Raw genomic sequence first — 22,100 nt, 5'->3', positions numbered from 1 at the left:
TGTTAGTTACTGCCCGCACTGAGAGAAAAGGGCCGCGCGTGCAAGCACAGTGGTTTAGTTAAACTTTGGCCCACTACCATTCATTGGTTTCCATCCCCCACACCCCATCCCATGCCTGTCATTGATTGGCACTACCCGGGTAAGTGCGGCGGGTCGCAACACAAAGGGGTCGATATCGGCCCAGCGTACCCCGGGTGGCAGCTTCTCTGGCCGGGTATCCATGGTCCTGTGGTGTAACTAAGCTCGCTGCGAGACCTTTCCTGTGTATCCTGCAACTGCAGCTTGTTAGGGCAATGTGTCCTGCAACTGCAGCTTGTTAGGGCAGTGTATCCTGCAGCTGCAGCTTGTTAGGACAGTGTATCCTGCAACTGTAGCTTGTTAGGACAGTGTATCCTGCAACTGTAGCTTGTTAGGACAGTGTATCCTGCAACTGCAGCTTGTTAGGGAAATGTATCCTGCAACTGCAGCTTGTTAGGGCAGTGTATCCTGCAACTGTAGCTTGTTAGGGCAGTGTATCCTGCAACTGAAGCTTGTTAGGGCAGTGTATCCTGCAACTGTAGCTTGTTAGGGCAGTGTATCCTGCAACTGTAGCTTGTTAGGGCAGTGTACACAGGTACCCCACACCCCGTGTCAGATTTGCCCATCTTGTTAGGGCAGTGTACACAGGTACCCCACACCCCGTATCAGCTTTACCCACGAACAGATCTGGCGTGTATCTAGATCAGGTATACTTTTCCTACGTGAGAAGTTTTTTTTTTCTTTTGCTTGGACCTACGATTCCTGGAGTACATTAGTCACTGTAAAGAAAATATGCAAGAACGATAATGGTACGCACGCAAGTACAGTGTTTAGTTTTAATTTTCAGTTGGGCCTGATTAAAAATAATCTCAAATTGTTTACATGCATTATGCTTTTCGCATACAGAATTCAGTCACGACTGTAGCTACAAAATGACCAACGAACAGTAGTACTTTTAGACATTATTGATATGATTTTGTTTCTCAGTGCACCCAGTTGGAAACTTCACAGACAGACAAATTTCTATTATGTGTTGTAGACAAAGTATAAGTACACAGTTACTCATTACCTTCAGTAATAAGCATTGTTAGTCATGCCCTAATATGAAATGTCGTGACGAAGAGCGCTGAAAATTTAAACCTGCATATTGCCAAATTGTTGATGGGATAAATCGCCTGTCAACAAAACTACGCTTTTCTAATCTCTTGTCTCCGGTTGGAAACTACACCTGTTGTCTCAAGGTTAACATGAAAAAGAGTAACAGTGTGGTTTTCAGAAAAGGTGGGCATCTGGCACAAAGGGAAACACGACATCTTAATGGAAATGTCATGACTATTGTGATTTGTTACAAATGTCGCGATATCTTTCCTCTCAAGACCTTGCTAGTACAGCAAAACATAATTTATGTGGTTGTGTCTTACAAAAAGTTTAGATGTTCAGTAAAGAATTGTTAACAGTGTTTCTAAAAACCATTTGACGCCCAAATCCAACCTTTAGCTCAGTATGGTGCCGAAACATGGGGGTTAGGTGAAGGTAAAACTTGGAGGCATCAGCTAGGAAACAAAGCTACCTGACCATGGTGCTTCCTTGGAACCCTTCTGTACGGCGGCAAAACGCGAACTGTGTATCGGCGACACAATAGGCAACTCATCCACCTGTTTTCGAAAGATCTCGAGGATCAAATGGCAGGAGGACAAACTATACCGGAAATGGAATTCTACCTCAGGGCTAACATGCCATTCATTCTCTCACTGCTGTTGAAAGCCCAGACACGACAGGCGGGTCAGGTTGTCGGGATGTCGGGTAAGCGTAGTCATAAGCCACGTACCCTGCCATGGTGAACTGACACAGGGAAAGCGTGCTTACTGGAGGGCAGACAAACATTTTCAAAGACACTCTGAAGGTCTCCCTAAACGTTTCTTGTTATGAAAAAAATTGACGGGCGCAATAGCCGAGTGGTTAAAGAGTTGGACTTTCAATCTGAGGGTCCCAGGTTCGAACCTCGGTAACGGCGCCTGGTGGGTATAGGGTGAAGATTTTTCCGATCTCCCAGGTCAACATATGTGCAGACCTGCTAGTACCTGAACCCCCCTTCGTGTGCACACGCGAGCAGAAGATCAAATACGCACGTTAAAGATCCTGTAATCCATGTCAGCGTTCGATGGGTTATGGAAACAAGATCATACCCAGCATGCACATCCCCGAAAACGGACTATGGCTGCTTACATGGCAGGGAAAAAAGCGGTCATACACGTAAAAGCCCACTCGTTTACATACGAGTGAACGTGGGAGTTGCAGCCCACGAAGAAGAAGAAGAAGAAGTCTCTTGTCATTGACACCGTCACCTGAGAAACCCTTCACACAGGGTCATCCAGCATGGCGCAGCCTCATCCACAAAGGTTGCCGGACCTCAGAGGCGAGAAGTGCTGAGTCACCGTTAGCGTAGGGGAGGGAACTCCGCAAGTCCCAAGCAGCCAGCGCACACACTGATGTGCGCACACGTCTCAGCCCAATATGTTCCCTGACATTCTGTGCCCGATTTTCGATTATCAGCCATCTTCGGACACATCGTGCGCAGTCAACCACCCGCTAAACACAATGAGCTCCTCACGGACAACGATGGACGAGCAACAGCAGCAGCAGCAGCAGACATAGCACTAGTAGTAGTAGTAGCAGTAGTAGTAGTAGCAGTGCACATCAACGTTCAAGCACAGTTGTGGATTGGATGGTAAACAAGCAAATAGAATAATAAACACAAGAAAAAATCTACAGGAATCTATGGAACATGTCAGCGCGCGCGCGTGTTTGTTTGTGTGTGTGTGTGTGTGTTTGTGAGTGCGTGCAAATGAATAAAGGTGATTGCGTGACTTACGTTTGTCTGCGCGTATGTGCGTTCATGCGCGCGTGCGCTCATGTGTGTGAGTGTTGTGCGTGCAAATGAAGAAAGGTGATTGTGTGACTTAAGTGTATCTGTGCGTACGTGAGTTCATGCGCACGTGCGCTCATGTGCATATGTGTGTGTGTACGCGTGTGTTTGTGTATGTGTGTATGCATGTGTGTGCGTGCGTGCGTTCATGCCCTTATATGTATGTTTGCGTGTGTGTGTGTGTGCGCGCGCGTGTGTGTCTGTATGTGTGTGCGAGTGTTTATGTGTCTGTGCATGGGTGTGCGTAAATTTTCATTCGCTTCTGTGGTGGAATTAACTATTTTCACGGCGTCAGCAAATCATGCGTGGTTTGCTTTCAAGTCATAGGAATCTGTGCTGCTACTGGAAAAACAACAACAAAAAACAAACAAACAAAAATCAAGGTTTTCTAAATGTCGCGACGAGATGATGATGATGATTGTTATTGTTATTATTAAGGTTATTATTGTTATTGTCGTTATTATTCCTAATATTGTTACTATTATTGTCATTATTATCATTAACATCATCATCATCATCATTGCAAACACGTTACTGCAGACGGCAGCAGACGTGCACAGGGTGTCGGACGGGCAGCTTGCTAAGCTGGTCAGACGGGTATGAGGAGGGCGGTACGTGACACGGCCATTCCCGGGGAAACGGTCTGTGATCGACAGAGTCCACTTCCATCCCCATCCCCTTCGTCCCCGCCGCACGCAGCACCCGAGACAGAGAGAGGAGACTGGCAGCACAGCACAGCACAGCACAGTACAGCACGCCACGCACGCACGCAGGCGGGCTTGTTCTGTTCATCGAGGGCGGCGGTCACGTTTGAACGCGTTCCTGCCGGGTGATTGACAAGCTACTGATTTGTTACTTGTGTGTCGGTATCGATGTTTAGAATGAGGGGCGGTCTTCGGCACTGAACACGGTTTGTTTTCGTTTTTGTTTTCTTTTGATGTGTGTGTGTGTGTGTGTGTGTGTGTGTGTGTGGTTCTCTTATAAACCGCGGAGGACTGGTCACATTTCACTTTGGGAATATTTTCTTGGGAGACAGCTACCTGACTCAGTCTCTGTCGATTCTCGAACACACGGGGAAGGTGGGGAGTTATTTCTGAACGATACCAACCAGCCATTCATCAACAGCTGCTGTCTGATATCTGCCGTTGTCTGATTGATAACAGGCTTGCAAGAAGGAGACACTTGCCCGAAGCGAAGAGGTGCCACACTGGTGTCAGTTGTGAGAAGGGGGGTCGTTTTCATCCAGACACAAGCAGCAACAACGACTTTGCTGTCAGACAGTCGCCGTCATGTCTGTCATTTTGATTTCTCAGCGCAAGAAAGCCATGAACAAGAGGGACAAGAAAATCATTCGGTGAGTACTGGGCGTGATTAAGAAACGTTGTGTTGTGTTGTGCTATGCTGTGTTGTGTTGTGTTTTGTATGTTGTGTGTGTGTGTGTGTGTGTGTGTGTGTGTGTGTGTCTGTGTGTGTGTGTGTGTCTGTGTATGTGTGTGTGTTTGTGCGTGTGTGTGTGTGTTTGTGTGTGTGTGTGTGTGTGTGTGTGTGTGTGTGTGTGTGCGCGCGCGCGCGCGCTGTGTATGTGTGAGAGAGAGCGAGTGTGTGTGTGTGTGTGTGTGTGTGTGTGTGTGTGTGTGTGATAAGGGGGAATTACATAATCGTAAACAAATGATATTTGAAAAATGAGCGCAACACATGAAAACATAAACAGTACAACCATAACACAAGAATACATCTAACTTGTACTAATATACAACAGCCTCAGTGCTTTGTAAACAAATAAAGCCACGTTAGTTAAGTCATTTTCATTTCTAGATGCCATAAGTAAATTTAATCTAAAAAGACATGGATTTTGAAAGTACTGAAGTTAATAATAATAATTTATTTTATATAGCGCTATAATACAAGCATAAGCAATCTCTAAGCGCTTTCCAATCCAGTACCTAAGGTGAAACAAGAAAGCATATAAAACGTAGTAGAAACATAAAACAGAATCATTAATATTATAAAAACACAATGCATAAAACTCACAAAGTAACATACTATCAATACTACAACTGTTACACTCCAACACTCACACTAACACACACGCACAGACACACACATGATTAAAAGGCTGAGATGACAGCAATTTTCACTTAAAATACATACATGTAAAAAGGAACATAATTGAAATCTGCATGCCACAGATTTTATAAAAATTGTAAAATAAAATTTTGTATAGAAAAGGTAAAAGGTGTAAAAATCGGGTCATTCTCCCTTTCGAACCACACCACCACCATCATCTACCCACCCCCATTCTCTCTACTCTCCCATCACACATACTCACATTGCCATGGGCCTGGGACAACAGCACTATTTTGAGTTATGACAAGTATTTTTTTTAAAGAGATAAGTTTTAAGATTTGCTTTAAAGGTAGATAGACGAGTTGTTTGTCTGAGAGCAATAGGCAGAGAATTCCAAGTTGTTGGGCCAAAGACGGAAAATGACCTCTTTCCACAGGAGTTAAGGAAGTATCGGGGAACAGTTAGCTGGGAGGAATCAAGAGATCTCAATGTTCTGTTTGGCAAGTACGGGCTAACAAGCTCAGAAAGATATGAGGGTGTGGTATCACAATTCAGGCACTGAAAGCATAAACAGGCAACTTTATATTCAATTCTGGCTTGAACAGGCAACCAATGAAGTGTCCGCAATAGAGCAGTAGCGCTCTCTCTCCTCGACTTTTTAAGGACGAGTCGAGCGGCACTATTCTGTATTTTCTGGAGCTTGTAGAGTTTATGATTGGGAAGGCCAGCTAAGAGAGAATTACAATAATCTAGGCGAGATAAAATGAAGGCAACGGCAAGTTTGTTGGCGACATCAACAGACAGGAAGGGGCGGATTTTACTAATCTTACGAAGCTGAAAGTAAAGAACTTTACACAGGTGGTTCACATGAGTTTCCATCGTGAGGGATGAATCGAGGTAAAAACCAAGATTGCGGACAGAACTAGAAAAAGAAATTTCTATGCCAGAACAAATGATAGACGTTGTATTTACCTGCTTGAGCTTATTTTTATTACCAGTCAACATGAGTTCTGTTTTGTCATCATTCATTTTTAGTTTGTTTTGTTTCATTCATTTTGCTACATCTTCTATACTAGTTTTAAATTTTGAAGCTAAACATGGAATTTCAGAGGGAATAGTAGAATCATGCAGATGAGAATCGTCAGCAAACAGATGATAGTGAGGTACAGACTGTTGGATGATCAAACTTAGACGTTGTGTGTATATTGTAAAGAGTACAGGTCCCAGGACGGAACCTTGTGGTACCCCATATCTGAGCACAGACGGAACAGACTGGTTTCCATTTACAAGGACAGAGTGTGTGCGACCTGATAAGTAGGAATGAAATCATTTCAGAACAGTACCATTGAGTCCGAACACAGCACACAACCTTCTGACCATAATGTCATGGTCTATCGTGTCAAATGCTGCAGAAAGGTCCAACAGTAACAGAATGGATACCTTGCCTGCATCAGATGCTAGCAACAGGTCATTGACCATACATAAGAAGGCCGTTTCCGTGCTGTGTCCCTTTCTGTACACTGACTGAAATGGCTCCAGGAGACTGTGGATCTCAAAATGTTTCATAAGCTCGCCAAGCACAATACGTTCTAAAACTTTAGACAGAAATGGGAGGTTTTATACTGGTATATAGTTTTTCAGGTTTTCGGGATCAAAACTAGCTTTCTTCAAAAGGGGACACACCAAGGCATGCTTGAAGGACTGTGGGACAACACCTGAGGTCAAGGATATATTCATGATATTGGTTATAATAGGTAGTAATTCTTCTAAACATTGGTAAAATATAAAATGTGGGATATGATCGAGACTGCATGATTTCTTTGGCATCTTGAGGATGACATCTTTGACCTGTTCCTTGGTAACTGTCTGGAATGAAGTGAACTGTGTTCCTTTAAAAAGTATCAGATTCGCCAAAATCAGTAGGAGAATCAATGCTACTTCTAATCATCTCTATTTTAGTAGTGAAATAATCAATAACTTTATCAGCTAGATTTTCAAAAGGTATATTGCCAGGCAGAACAGTTCGGACATCCTTCCCCATCATCTGATTGGCCAAGCGAAACAGAACTCTGGAAGAATCAGCGTCAGTAATTCTGTTTCACACGTATTTCTTTTTCGCATCGCGGATCATTTGATTTACAACATTGCGTAAGTGAGCATAAATCTGCTTGAAAATTTCCAGACCAAACTTTCGCCACTTTCGCTCAGCGGAACGACGCTGCTGTTTTGCCATCTTGATTTCAAGAGACATCCAGGGTGCACATAAACGATCAAACACAACACGCATTGTGAGAGGGGCATGCTTATCAAGCAGTTCCTGGAGGGAAGCGTTGTAAAATGTGATCAGGTCATTGGTATACAGACTGGTGGCAAATACTTCTGAAACATCAGCTTTTAAAAGATTAACATTTAAAGATCTGTAATTGCGTGAGTAAACATTTTTCTGTGTCTTTACAGGCTTTATGAGTTTAAGATTAAATGATAAATTATCACAGAGTGGTCAGAGGTGAGTTTGTCAACAACAAGAAGACCTGTCACAATGTTCTCAATGTTTATGACCCAGTCTAATGTATGACCGTAACGGTGGGTGGCAGCCTTAACAAGCTGTTGTAAACAATGGTTTTCAAGTATTCTTTAAGAGAGGCAACATTTGCATCAGAAGTTGAATCAAAATGAAATTTAAAATCACCAACAATAAGAATGTTATCACATGAGATAAAACAATCCAGCAAATCACAAAATTCATCGATAAACATTTTGTTCGAAAGTTTGTTCTTTTTGTTTGGTGATGATCTATAGACTGAGGAATGTAACATGCTGGTTCTCGTAGCACAGCCCAGTTTCAAACACTTCAAAGGACTTAAAATCAAGGTCTTGAGTAGAAACTTGTATGTTGCAAGCTAAACTGTCCCTAAACAAAACAGCAAGTCCACCACCTACACCAGTCTCTCTAGGAACAGATTTCAAAGTAAAACCAGGAGGGGTCACACTAACAATATCACATTCATCACCGGTAGGTCTAAGCCATGTCTCAGTTAAAAACACAAGATCATAGTTTCCCTCGATGATCAAGTCACACACTCCATCTGTTTTGTTTCTGCACGACTGGGTGTTAAGACACATTATTTTAAAAGAATCGGAAGCTGAACATCCACCGCCTCCCTATCACCAAGGACGTGCTGCAGCAGCAAATCCAAGCAGCTCTCCAAGAAATTCCTGCATTGACTGATGTAGAAGAGGTATGGAGCACCTTTAGAGATGTTGTTTACACAGCAGCAGCTGACACTCTCGGCTTTGTACAGAAGAGCCACAAAGACTGGTTTGACGAGAACGACTCTGGAATCTCCAAGCTCCTGAACACACTGCATATACGGCATAAGGATCACATTTCCGATAAAGACTGCCAGAGGAAGAAGGACCAGTTCTTGCAAACCAGGCAACTCGTACAGAAGAGGCTGCGTGAGATGAAGAACACCTGGTGGTAGAGAAAGTCTGAAGAGGTTCAGTCTGCTGCTGATGCTCACGACATGAAGACCTTCCATGATGTGTATGGGCCGAGAGTCATATATATATATATATATATATATATATATATATATATATATATATATATAAAACTATAACAATTTAGCCAGGAATTCGCCCTTTGTTACCGTGGTGTTGGTGTCACCTGCATTTTTTCACGACTGGTCGTCTGATCCGAAAGACTACAGTACCAGACTACATTGAGGTGATAGTGAGACGGACAGGGAGGGGGAGACAACAACTACGTAACTTTGTACCACGAAAAACCGAACCAGTTTTAGTTTTGGGTACTAGGAATGATTTCTCCTCTGCAATGGAAAGTCATTACAGCTTAGTCTTTTGTGAAGGACTATGACTCTCAAACTAAGAGACAAGATTGCACTGGCTCTTAGTGCTGCAGCCTTGGGGTGCTACTAGGCCTCTGGGAACCAACCCAACACTGACTGTCCTAAAACCTTCTTGACCGAGAGAGTGGGAATGCAGTTTGTGCAAGACACTCTCCACTATAATCAGATTCAAGTCCAGATTGTTGGGACAACAGTTGCCGCCTCTGCTGTTCTGATGGTCATCGTCGGACACGACTATCGTACATATCGTTATTCCAAGTACTTCTAGCCACTGATTCAAATGGGATGGGTCGTTGACAGTGTGTGTGTGTGTGTGTGTGTGGGGGGGGGGGGGGGGGGGGGGGGGTCAAAGTATTGTACAGTGTGCCTGGGCATGTCGTGGAATTACGGGGTTGAAAGTTTCATGTCAAAGTATTGCACGAACTACACGTCACCGCATTTCGACGAAGATAAGCTTGGATCTGAGTAGATCTGAGGACTTTCTGTCCACGTGTTTTGTTGTTATTGAAGATGACGACTGCGATGATGATGATGATGATGATGATTCCCAACATTATGCACACGAAGTACACACAGAGTTCACACTCTGTATTCACGTATATACAGACCTGTGTTTGTCTCTTTATTTCTGGATCTGATGCGCGTGCAGACATACACACACACACATTCCACACTAATTCCACACACTCTTTCCCTGACCCCGCTTGGAACCCCCCCCCCCCCCCCCCCCCCCCCCCCCCCCCCCCACACACACACACATCCACCCCCTTTGCTCCCAGGCACAGAATCGTTTAATGACCAACATCTGCTGGAAAAGAAAACACCGAGGAGTTCGCTGCATCAAAGTCCAGCGATCTGGGCTCACAGCCACACAGCAAACACTGACTCCCTCTTTTTTCACTGCAGTCATGGCGGTAGCCTTTGTTTGCTGACCCATTAAGCCTGTTTGCACGTGGCAACCGTTCTGTCAACGACAGACGCTTTTTTTCTTCTCTCTCTCGTGGAACGACTGGGAGGATGTGACTTCACTCCACATCAAATGTGGGATTTTGTTTGTTTGTTTGTTTGTTTTTTAGTCATGGCTGGCACCGGTCCGGAGATAATTTATTGATGGGAAGACGAGGGTCAGACATAATTTGAGTGTTCATTGATTGATGGGAAGACGAGGGCCAGACATAATTTGAGTGTTCATTGATTGATGGGAAGAAGAAGGCCAGACATAATTTAAGTGTTCATTGATTGATGGGAAGACGAGGGTCATACATAATTTAAGTGTTCATTGAGGGGTAGACGAGGGCCATACATAATTTAATTGTTCATTGACGGGTAGACGAGCACCATACATAATTTAAGTGTTCATCGACGGGAAGACGAGGGCCAGACATAATTTAAATGTTCATTGATTGACGGGAAGACGAGGGCCATACATAATTTAAGTGTTCATTGATTGATGGGAAGACGACGGCCACACATAATTTAAGTGTTGATTGATGGGAAGACGAGGGCCACACATAATTTAAGTATTCATTGATAGGAAGACGAGGGCCAGACATAATTTAAGTGTTCATTGATTGAAGGGAAGACGAGGGCCATACATAATTTAAGTGTTCATTGATTGATGGGAAGACGAGGGCCAGACATAATTTAAGTGTTCATTGATTGATGGAAAGACGAGGGTCCTACATAAATTAAATGTTGATTGATAGGAAGACGAGGGCCAGACATAATTTAAGTGTTGATTGATGGGAAGACGAGGGCCAGACATAATTTAAGTGTTCATTGATTGATGGGAAGACGAGGGCCAGACATAAGTTAAGTATTCATTGATTGATGGGAAGACGAGGGCCAGACATAATTTAAGTGTTCATTGACGGGAAGACGAGGGCCATACATAATTTAAGTGTTCATTGATTGACGGAAAGACGAGGGCCAGACATAATTTAAGTGTTCATTGATCGATGGAAAGACGAGGGTCCTACATAAATTAAATGTTAATTGATAGGAAGACGAGGGCCAGACATAATTTAAGTGTTGATTGATGGGAAGACGAGGGCCAGACATAATTTAATTGTTGATTGATGGGAAGACGAGAGCCATACAGAATTTAAGTGTTCATTGATTGATGGAAAGACGAGGGTCCTACATAAATTAAATGTTGATTGATAGGAAGACGAGGGCCAGAGATAATTTAAGTGTTGATTGATGGGAAGACGAGGGCCAGACATAATTTAAGTGTTCATTGATTGATGGGAAGACGAGGGCCAGACATAAGTTAAGTATTCATTGATTGATGGGAAGACGAGGGCCAGACATAATTTAAGTGTTCATTGATTGATGGGAAGACGAGGGCCAGACATAAGTTAAGTATTCATTGATTGATGGGAAGACGAGGGCCAGACATAATTTAAGTGTTCATTGACGGGAAGACGAGGGCCATACATAATTTAAGTGTTCATTGATTGACGGAAAGACGAGGGCCAGACATAATTTAAGTGTTCATTGATCGATGGAAAGACGAGGGTCCTACACAAATTAAATGTTAATTGATAGGAAGACGAGGGCCAGACATAATTTAAGTGTTGATTGATGGGAAGACGAGGGCCAGACATAATTTAATTGTTGATTGATGGGAAGACGAGAGCCATACAGAATTTAAGTGTTCATTTATTGATGGGAAGACGAGGGCCAGACATAATTTAAGTGTTGATTGATGGGAAGACGAGGGCCAGACATAATTTAAGTGTTCATTGATTGATGGGAAGACGAGGGCCACACATAATTTAAGTGTTGATTGATGGGAAGACAAGGGCCAGACATAATTTAATTGTTGATTGATGGGAAGACGAGGGCCAGAGATTCCAGAGTCATCCACTTCATGGATGTGTCTTCGGGAGAAGGCTACGTGATGCTCTAATTTCAGGATCAACACTGCAGGCAACTGTACCTCTCGGGGCTGGCTGACGTCACGGTTCTGAAAGAAATGCAGAGTGAAAAAAAAGCATCATGACGTAGACAGATTCATGGGGGACTGTCGCTGGAAGGACGTGTTGGTGGTTTCTACTCCTGGGGAACATTCACTCAGTCTGACTTCGCAACAAAGCAATGACCTAAAGCAGGTAGTTCTATTTGTATGTTGCCACTGAATAGCAACGAAGCGACTGAGCAACATTGCAGGGTCGTCTTTGATGTGTGGCCTTCTGGCGGCCTAACATCGATGGCTCCCTTTAGATCTTCATGGCAGGGACTGCAGCAGACGAACTTAGTTGTGGCTGTGTATGTTGGAATGAAGATGAGCAGCGAAGTAGCAATGCCACTGAAACGGCGCGGATAATGGGGCTGAAAAAACAATCAAATCGCATGAGATCTCAGCATGGTCTTCTCCTGCAGCTATTGGTGGCAGCCAGCCAAGATGTGTTCACCAAAACATTTCATGGCCCTAGACTGTTTCTTCCTTTCCCACCTCGTAGAGACTGAGACTGTCCCGTACTGATGAATGCCCAAGCGGCACGGGTTCGCAATCACCAGAGCCGCTCTGCCCAACGTTTGGTGCACTGGGGAGGAAATCCTGGCCCTGTGCTGTGGAACTCCACGAGAAGCTCTGGGGACCACCTGCTGCACTGCAGAGGACGGCGGACTTGGCGCTGCAGACCGGAATGACCATCTGGCAGCATGACCTTGGGAACGTGGAAGAAGAGGAAGAAGAAAGAAGGACTGCTTCTTTCGTTTAAGCACTTACTTAAAAAAAAAAAAAAAAAAAATCCACGAGTGAAGGCTACTTCGACTTTTGTTACTGACCTCAGCACAAAATTCGGTGTTTCTTCTTCTTCCAATTATCTTACATCCAGCAACCATTGACAAACTATCGAGACCTGCTTCTCGCATTGCCTTCCTGCATTTTATGTTGTTTTTTGTTTTCATGGTAACGCTGTCGCAGTCATAGGGATCACACACACACACACACACACACACACACACACACACACACACACACACACACACACACACACACACACACACACACACACACACACACACACACACACACACACACATTCACACACACACACACACACACACACACACACATTCACACACACACACACACACACACACACACACACACACACATTCACACACACACACACACACACACACACACACACACCACCACCACCACCACCACCACCACCAACAACAACAGTCGTGTGGCAGTGACCACCCCTCATGGCGCACAGGAGCTTTAAAATCTCCATTCATTGTTCTCACCTACTGAAGCAAAACGGTGATTTGGTGTGTGTGTGTGTGTGTGTGTGTGTGTGTGTGTGTGAGAGAGAGAGAGAGAGAGAGAGAGAGAAGACAAGACAAGACAAGACAAATTCTTTATTCCGAGGATAATAGATAAGCATTGGTGTGCTTTTTGACATCCAGTCCCCGCCCTGAATAGGGTCTACACTACACAATATTTAATAAAATGAAAGCATGGTGTTAATAGAAATACATAACAGAGGAAAAAATATACATAAATCAAAACAAAACAACAACCACACACACACACGCACACACACACATGCCATACAGGCACTAGCATGGTGTAAAATGCATTGGAAAAAATGAACAAAATGAAAGAAACAAACACACACAACACACACTGCACTACACACCAGAATGGGGGATAGAGGGTGAGGAAGGTTCTCAGTCAACCATACACATTTGACAAACAGTATCAATAAAATGAACGATTTACATTACACATTATGGCATAAGGTGGGAAAGGCAATGCTTTTTGAAGGTGGTTGGGCAATGGTGTTGTTTAATTGTTTCTGGGAGTGAGTTCCATAGGGTGGCGCCTGAGTAAACCAGACAGGATTTGCACAAGTCAATTCTTGGAATTGGGATATTGACTTTGGGGGGATTCCTTGATGAATTTACAAAAAAATTGTCTATTAATGTTGGTGGTGCATTACCTGTCATAATCTTTTGCATCATGATTCCTTTATTGTACTTTAATCTACGGATTAGTGGGAGAATATTTGCTTGTTTATAGTCTGAGTCTAAAAGGGTAGTTTTTTTAAGGAGTACCAGCTTGAGCCCCCGTTTATAAAGATTCAGTAATGGCTTGATGGTATTCGCACTTGCGGAGTCCCATAGTGTTGATGCATAATCTATTGTAGACTGGATATGCGCTTGAAAAAATAATTTCCGTTAATGAAGGTCAATGACATGTTTGATTTTGGATAGTTGATGGGTTTTCTGGGCTGTCTTTTTGCAAAGGAAATTTAAGTGAGGATTCCAAGTGAGATTGTTGTCAATTATGATCCCCAGAACTTTATAATCACTGACCTGTTCAATAGGTTCGCCTTTAATTTGGATGGAAGGAATATTATGTATAGTGTTTTGCCTCTTTTGTCTGGTTGTGATTAACATGCATTTTGTTTTTTGAGGGTGAAGAATCATGTGGTTTAGTTCGGTCCATCTAACGAGGTCATCAGTACTTTCTTGTAAGTCTTTTGCAAGAGCGACAATGTCAGTATGAGAAGTGGATTGTTGTTTCATCCGCAAAAAGTTCGCAGACGGATTTCATATTGAGCGGTAGGTCGTTTATATATATATTGAGAACAATAAAGGGCCTAGAATAGACCCCTTAGGAATGCCATAATCAAGTGTTGTTGGTGCGGAGATTGATGTACTCATTGTCACGCATTGTTGTCTGTTTGTCATATAAGATTCAAGCAAACTAAGACAATTGGTTGACAGACCATACAGCTCAAGTTTTCTAAGAGTTTGTGGTCTATCACATCAAATGCTTTTTTTAAATCGACGAATAAAACACCACAATATCTATTGTTATTGACATTGGTAAGCCAGTCATCTACAATGTTGACCAATGCTGTGTGGCATGAATGCTTTCGTCTGAAACCAGACTGAGCTGGATGTAAAAGTTCATTGACATCAAAGTGATATGAAATATGCTTGTTGAAGTGTTTTTCCAGTGGTTTTGAAAGAATAGAAATAATGGAAATTGGCCTGTAGTTTGAAGGATCGGTGGTCTCCCCTGATTTGTAAATAGGAATAACGTTCGCTTTCTTAAATGCGATCGGAAAGTATTTTTTGTCAATATACAGATTTAAAATGTACGTTAATGTGTCCGTGATAACTGGAGCGGCTAGTTTAAGAATTCTGCTGTCGATGCCATCCAGTCCGCGGGTTCCTGTCTGTTTTAGTTGGAAGAGAGACACAGAGAGAGACAGAGACAGAGAGATATTTTGAACAGTACTGTACAGCCCCCTAATTGTTGTGTGGCAGGTTTTGTTTCTGAACCCCGATTCACCATGGGCTTTCACCACCGTTACAGCCACTGCTCTCACACAATGAATCAACCTTGGTGACTCCGTACGTTCTGTGTTTCAATTATTGATTTGGAAGCTTGGCAATTAGCTTTTGTTTTTTCGAAAGTGCAAACGAAACTTGTTCTAGATCATAGACAGCTGGACGTTTTCTTTGTTTGTTTGTTTGTTTTTGTTTTTGTTTTTTGTGTTGTTGTTTTTTCCCATGCAAGTGAAGGTTGTTATCAGTCACACTCCAATGAGTCTGTTTGTTGCAAAAGAATTCCAGCATACCCATTTCTTTTACTTACAAAATCAGAAAATCAGTACGTAGCAAAGCATACGCCGCACAATCAGCTAAGATAAAAAATAAAATAAAAACTCTGACAGAAAACGCAGGTAAAAAAAAAAAAAGTGGTCGCATGAACCTTTTAAACGTAAATGTGAGGACATGTCATGGTAACCCTTAAGTATGTGAACATATGCAGCTTGAGTTGTTATAACTTTAACTAAGTTCATCTCATCATCAGGGTGGGAAATGGAGAGAGAAATCTGTGTTCATGTCAGATCCAGCTTGGCCAAATTAACAGCCGTCCGCATTGTTATGCTCCAGTCATGTGAGAACGTACAGTCTTTGCGTTAGGTCAGTGGTACCCATTGATTCACGTACGTCAATCAGTAACTATAATTGTTTCAAGTCAGTAATGCTCATCAGTTTACGACTAAACTGCTCATTGCTTCAAATCAATTGTGCTCATTAGTTCACGTCAATAATGCCAATTGCTTCAAGTCGATTGTGCTCGGTACTTCAAGTTAATAAATGTTCATTGCTTCAAGTCAGTAATACGCATTAGCTCACATTAATAATGCTCAGTACTTAAAGTCAATAAAGTTCAACATTTCAAGTCAATAGTGCTCATTAGTCCACGTCAATCATACTCATTGCTTCAAGTCAATAATGAACATTAGTTCACATCAGTTATGCTCAGTACTCTAAGTTAATAATACTCACGAGTTCACGCCATCGGTGTTAATAGCTTCAAGTCAACAATGCTCATTAGTTAACGTCAATAATGCTCACACGTTCACACGCCACCGATGCTAAACAACTGCTTAAAGTCAGCGAGGCTCATAAATTCAGGTCAGCAATACTGTTCACGTCAATAACAATCATCACTTCAGGTCAGTAATGCTCATGGATACAAGTCAGTGATGGTCAAGGGGTAACGCAAGAACCCGTCAGTCTGCAGTCGACGCGCTTACTCGATCACCGGCTTCAGGCACCCACATTGTTATCAAAACAAAGACCGGTGTAGCAGTCAATTCGTACCATTCCCCCTTAGTTATTACCCCGGGGGTCAAATCTGGCAGACCCAAATTATCCCCCGGAGGTTTTGTGGACCAGTCTTGAATTAACCCTTGGCGGTAAAACTCAGCCAGTCAGAATTGACACCCTTGGTTGGAGTTAACCCTTAACCCCACATCCCTCCCACCTGTGATCTACACGGGGTGTGGGGGGGTCATTCTTTTCCATGTATGGAATGAAAGCCGGGGGGTAAACCTGACCAGTGAGAACTGACACCTTCAGTTTGTGTCAGTCTTTTGCTCTTTGTTGCTGAGTATGTTGTTTTGCAACCTTTCAGTACAAAAAAAAAAATGCTGAACGACATTGTGACTTTACAGGGGACCATTTACAAGTCTTGTTATTTCGTCCGGTGAGCACAATGGTACCGCTCATACTCGTTTATGAACGAAAGACGTGCGCACGAGCACACGCACACACACACGCGCGCAAAAAAAAAAAAAAAAAAAAAAAAAAAGACGCGCGCGCACACACACACACACAGGCACATGCACGCGTGCCACTCTCTCTCTTCCTGTCTTCCCACATCTTTCTTTTTCATGAATATTAATATATGTGTATATACGCATCCTACAAACACATACTACACCCTACTACCCTTCCCCCTACTCCTCGCACCCCCCATCCACCACCACCACCACACACACACGCACGCTTTCTACGAGGAGCTCAGCCGCACCATTTCAGTGGTAGACAGGGAGGACAGGCTGATCATCTTTGGGGATTTCAATGCCCGCGTCGGGGTGGACTTCTCCTCGTGGCCAAAAATCCTAGGACAGCACGGCACTGGCAAGTGCAACTCCAACGGACTGCTTTTGCTCTCGCTCTGCGCGCAGCGTGGACTGACCATCACCAACACCCTCTTCCAACGAGCGGACAGGTACAAGAACACATGGATGCACCCCCACTCCAAGCAATGGTACATGCTGGACTGGTTTGACGAGAACGACTCTGGAATCTCCAAGCTCCTGACCACACTGCATATATGGCATCAAGATCACATTTCCGATAAAGAGTGCAAACCAAGCAACTCGCACAGAAGAGGCTGCGTGAGATGAAGAACACCTGGTGGGAGAAAAAGTCCGAAGAGCTTCAGTCCGCTGCCGATGCTCACCCATGAGGACATGCAGTTCATTATGGACAGGTTCTCAACCTCCTGCAGGCGCTTTGGACTCACCACCAGCCTAGGCAAGACCGAGTCCATGTACCAACCAGCTATCTCACAGAACGCCAGTGCCTCCCCCCCCCCCCCCCCCCACTTGCAATCAAGATCGATGACACAGAGATCAAGTCAGTCGACAAGTTTTGCTGCCTGGGCAGCACCCTATGCAGCAACAGAGCCCTTGATGCAGAAGTGACGCTGCGCATCGCCAAGGCCAGCTCCGCCTTTGGCAGACTCAACAACAGGCTGTGGAACAACAAAGGCAACAGGCTCAGTACCAAAATCAAAACCTACAGAGCTGTTGTGCTGACTACCTTGTTGTACGTGTCGCCGTCACATTCAACAACTTGAGCAGTTTCACCAGAGATGCCTACGAAAGATCCTCGGCATAAAGTGGCAAGACAGGGTCTCCAACCTCTAGGTCCTAGAGAGGAGCAGCCTGCCCAGCATCGAAAGCCTGCTGATCCAGTGCCAGCTACGCTGGACAGGACACGTTGTCCGCATGACAGACAGCAGGATCCCGAAGATGCTTTTGTATGGCCAGCTGAAGGAAGGCCACCGTGAACTTGGAAGACCCTGCAAGCGCTTCAAGGACACCTTGAAGACAAACCTCAAAGCCTGTGACATAGGCATCGCTTCCTGGGAAACTGATGCCCTTGACTGCTCTCGCTGGAGGATGCTGTGCTCTTGTGGCATAAATATGTTTGAAAACAAGAGAACGCTGGCCATTTGGGAGAAGCGTGAACGAAGGAAGCAGGGCTCAACTTCTGGAGACGTTTTCCCTTGCAACACCTGTGGGAAGTGCTGCGCATCCAGAATCGGCCTCTTCTCCCATATGAGGACACACACCGACAGATCAGCCTGCCTGCCTAATCATCCGTCGGTCCGACGGGAGACTCCATTATCATATATACGCATCCTACAAACACATACTACACCCTACTACTACCCTTCCCCCGACTCCTCGCACCCCCCATCCCCCACCACCACCACCACCACATACACACGCACGCATGCACGCATACTAGAGATAGAAAAAGTAAAAGGGGGTAGGGGCGGAAGGAGTGAAGGAGGCAGAACAACAAAAGATATCGTTGACTGAAGAAAAGAAAAAAGTAAGAGCAACAAAAGATATCGTTGACTAAAGAAAAGAAAAAAAGTAAAAGGGGGTAAGGGCGGAAGGGCAGAAGGAGTGAAGGAGGCAGAACAACAAAAGATATCGTTGACTGAAGAAAAGAAAAAAGTAAAAAGGGGTAAGGGCGGAAGGAGTGAAGGAGGCAGAACAACAAAAGATATCGTTGACTGAAGAAAAAAAAACGTAGAGGGCAGGGAGGAGGGTGGAGGAATGACAGTTAGATGGATGGAGATTGGGTGGTGGGTGGTGGGTGGGGGTGGGCAGCTGTAGTTGAAAACCACTGAACACAATAACTGGAGGTGAACTGAAAGCTTGGCTCTGGTGACTGCGGTAATGAAGGTGTTGCTAAATGACACACACACACGCACACACACACACACACACACACACACACACACACACACACACACACACACACGCACACACACACCACACACAACACACACACACACACACACACACACACACACACACAACAATACACACCAACCCAGCCACCACCTTCGATCCGACACCCCCCCAACCACACCCTCAACCTCCACTCACCCACTCCCAGTTTCTGAGCTACGCCTGTACCACACCAACCATTCGCACGTGCTGTGAGCGTGGTGTGTGTATGATGCACGATCGAAGTTTCGATCTTCACACTCAGCTCGATGGGCGGAAAGGAGGGCGAAGGGTGAAAAAAAATAGTAAAGGGAGAAATGTGGCTTTGGACGGTGCTCTGTCTCTGTCTGTCTGTCTGTCTGTCTCTCCTGTCTCTCTGTGTGTGTGTGTGTGTGTGTGTGTGTGTGTGTGTGTGTGTGTGTGTGTGTGTGTGTGTGTGTGTTGCTTGTGTGTGTTGTTTGTGTGAAAGGAAGTAAATGTCTGTCAAGTGTCCAAGAACAAGACTACTGTTGTTGTTTTGTTTGTTTTGTTGTTGTTAAAAAAAAACCCCAAAAAACAACAACAAACAAACAAACAAACAAACAAAAAAACAAGCTGACTAGTTTTCACCAAACACATATGATTCGAATAATTATATATTACTTCGTAACTGTTCTGAATGCTTGATTCAAAGTCCAGTTAGTACCTATCTTTGATCTTGTTTTTGCTATAACAAGCATGGTTTTATACTGTTTTAGAGATGACAAGATTTCAATCACTATCTGTACGTCAGCCTAGTCCTTCGTTGCTCTTCCTGTTCTACCTCTCTGTCACTTCAGTCATCCCACCACCTCTTCCACTACTGTCACTTCAGTCATCCCACCACCTCTTCCACCACTGTCACTTCAGTCATCCCACCACCTCTTCCACCACTGTCACTTCAGTCATCCCACCACCTCTTCCACCACTCTGTCACTTCAGTCATCCCACCACCTCTTCCACCACTGTCACTTCAGTCATCCCACCACCTCTTCCACCACTGTCACTTCAGTCATCCCACCACCTCTTCCACCACTCTGTCACTTCAGTCATCCCACCACCTCTTCCACCTCTGTCACTTCAGTCATCCCACCACCTCTTCCACCTCTCTGTCACTTCAGTCATCCCACCACCTCTTCCACCACTCTGTCACTTCAGTCATCCCACCACCTCTTCCACCTCTGTCACTTCAGTCATCCCACCACCTCTTCCACCACTCTGTCACTTCAGTCATCCCACCACCTCTTCCACCACTCTGTCACTTCAGTCATCCCACCACCTCTTCCACCACTGTCACTTCAGTCATCCCACCACCTCTTCCACCACTGTCACTTCAGTCATCCCACCACCTCTTCCTCTTCCACCACTCTGTCACTTCAGTCATCCCACCACCTCTTTCTTTTCCACCACTCTGTCACTTCAATCATCCCACCACCTCTTCCTGTTCCACCTCTCTGTCACTTCAGTCATCCCACCACCTCTTCCACCACTCTGTCACTTCAGTCATCCCACCACCTCTTCCACCACTCTGTCACTTCAGTCATCCCACCACCTCTTCCACCACTCTGTCACTTCAGTCATCCCACCACCTCTTCCACCACTGTCACTTCAGTCATCCCACCACCTCTTCCACCTCTCTGTCACTTTAGTTATCCCACCACCTCTTCCTCTTCCACCACTCTGTCACTTCAGTCATCCCACCACCTCTTCCACCTCTCTGTCACTTCAGTCATCCCACCACCTCTTCCACCTCTCTGTCACTTCAGTCATCCCACCACCTCTTCCACCTCTCTGTCACTTCAGTCATCCCACCACCTCTTCCTCTTCCACCACTCTGTCACTTCAGTCATCCCACCACCTCTTCCACCTCTCTGTCACTTCAGTCATCCCATCACCTCTTCCACCTCTCTGTCACTTCAGTCATCCCACCACCTCTTCCACCACTCTGTCACTTCAGTCATCCCACCACCTCTTCCTCTTCCACCACTCTGTCACTTCAGTCATCCCACCACCTCTTCCTCTTCCACCACTCTGTCACTTCAGTCATCCCACCACCTCTTCCACCTCTCTGTCACTTCAGTCATCCCATCACCTCTTCCACCTCTCTGTCACTTCAGTCATCCCATCACCTCTTCCACCTCTCTGTCACTTCAGTCATCCCACCACCTCTTCCACCTCTCTGTCACTTCAGTCATCCCACCACCTCTTCCACCTCTCTGTCACTTCAGTCATCCCACCACCTCTTCCACCACTCTGTCACTTCAGTCATCCCACCACCTCTTCCACCTCTCTGTCACTTCAGTCATCCCACCACCTCTTCCACCTCTCTGTCACTTCAGTCATCCCATCACCTGTTTCCGTGCACCCATCTACCCCATCTCTCATGCATACGTTCACACGTTTTTGTGCAACTTTTTGTCTCAGTTCCAGTTTCTCAATGAGGCGTCACTGCATTCGAGCAGATCCATATACGCTACACCACTTCTGCTTGGCAGATGCCCGGCAGCAGCATAAGTCAACGCCCTAGGCACTGCCCTTGAGTGTATGCATGTTGTGCACCCATCAGAGCTGGATTTCTTCCACACAATTTTGCCACCGGAGGACAACACTTGTTACCAAGGCTTCTTTTTCAATGCGCCAAGTGCGTGCTGCACACGGGACCTCGGTTTATCGTCTCATCCGAAAGACTAGACGCCCACTTTGATTTTCCAGTCAAACGTGGAAGAAAGGGCGAGATATGGGAATCGAACCCACACCCTCACTAACACTGTGTTGGCAGAGAAGTGTGTCAAACATTCTGCCACCTTCCTCATATTTCTCCCAAAGTGA

The 22,100-nt window shown here is 44.8% G+C and overlaps 1 protein-coding gene across 2 annotated transcripts in view; it reads left to right on the top strand.

Moving 5' to 3' along the window:
* The first annotated feature begins 3,677 nt into the window (after positions 1–3,677).
* The window catches only part of LOC143288892 (uncharacterized), a 78,440-nt gene continuing 60,017 nt past the window's right edge, over positions 3,678–22,100 (top strand). The window contains exons 1-2 of one of the 2 annotated variants that reach the window (XM_076597555.1): positions 3,678–3,854; positions 4,108–4,298. In XM_076597555.1, the coding sequence (XP_076453670.1) occupies positions 4,234–4,298 (65 nt within the window). In that variant the 5' untranslated portion in view covers positions 3,678–3,854; positions 4,108–4,233. Of the gene's footprint in view, positions 3,855–3,926; positions 4,299–22,100 lie in introns of those variants that run through there. The other variant, XM_076597554.1, reaches the window with a different exon arrangement.

Source organism: Babylonia areolata, chromosome 13, assembly GCF_041734735.1.
Source record: "Babylonia areolata isolate BAREFJ2019XMU chromosome 13, ASM4173473v1, whole genome shotgun sequence".
NCBI classification, from domain to species: domain Eukaryota; kingdom Metazoa; phylum Mollusca; class Gastropoda; order Neogastropoda; family Buccinidae; genus Babylonia; species Babylonia areolata.
Note: the sequence above shows the minus strand (reverse complement) of the source record. Positions and strands in the feature narration are given on the sequence as shown.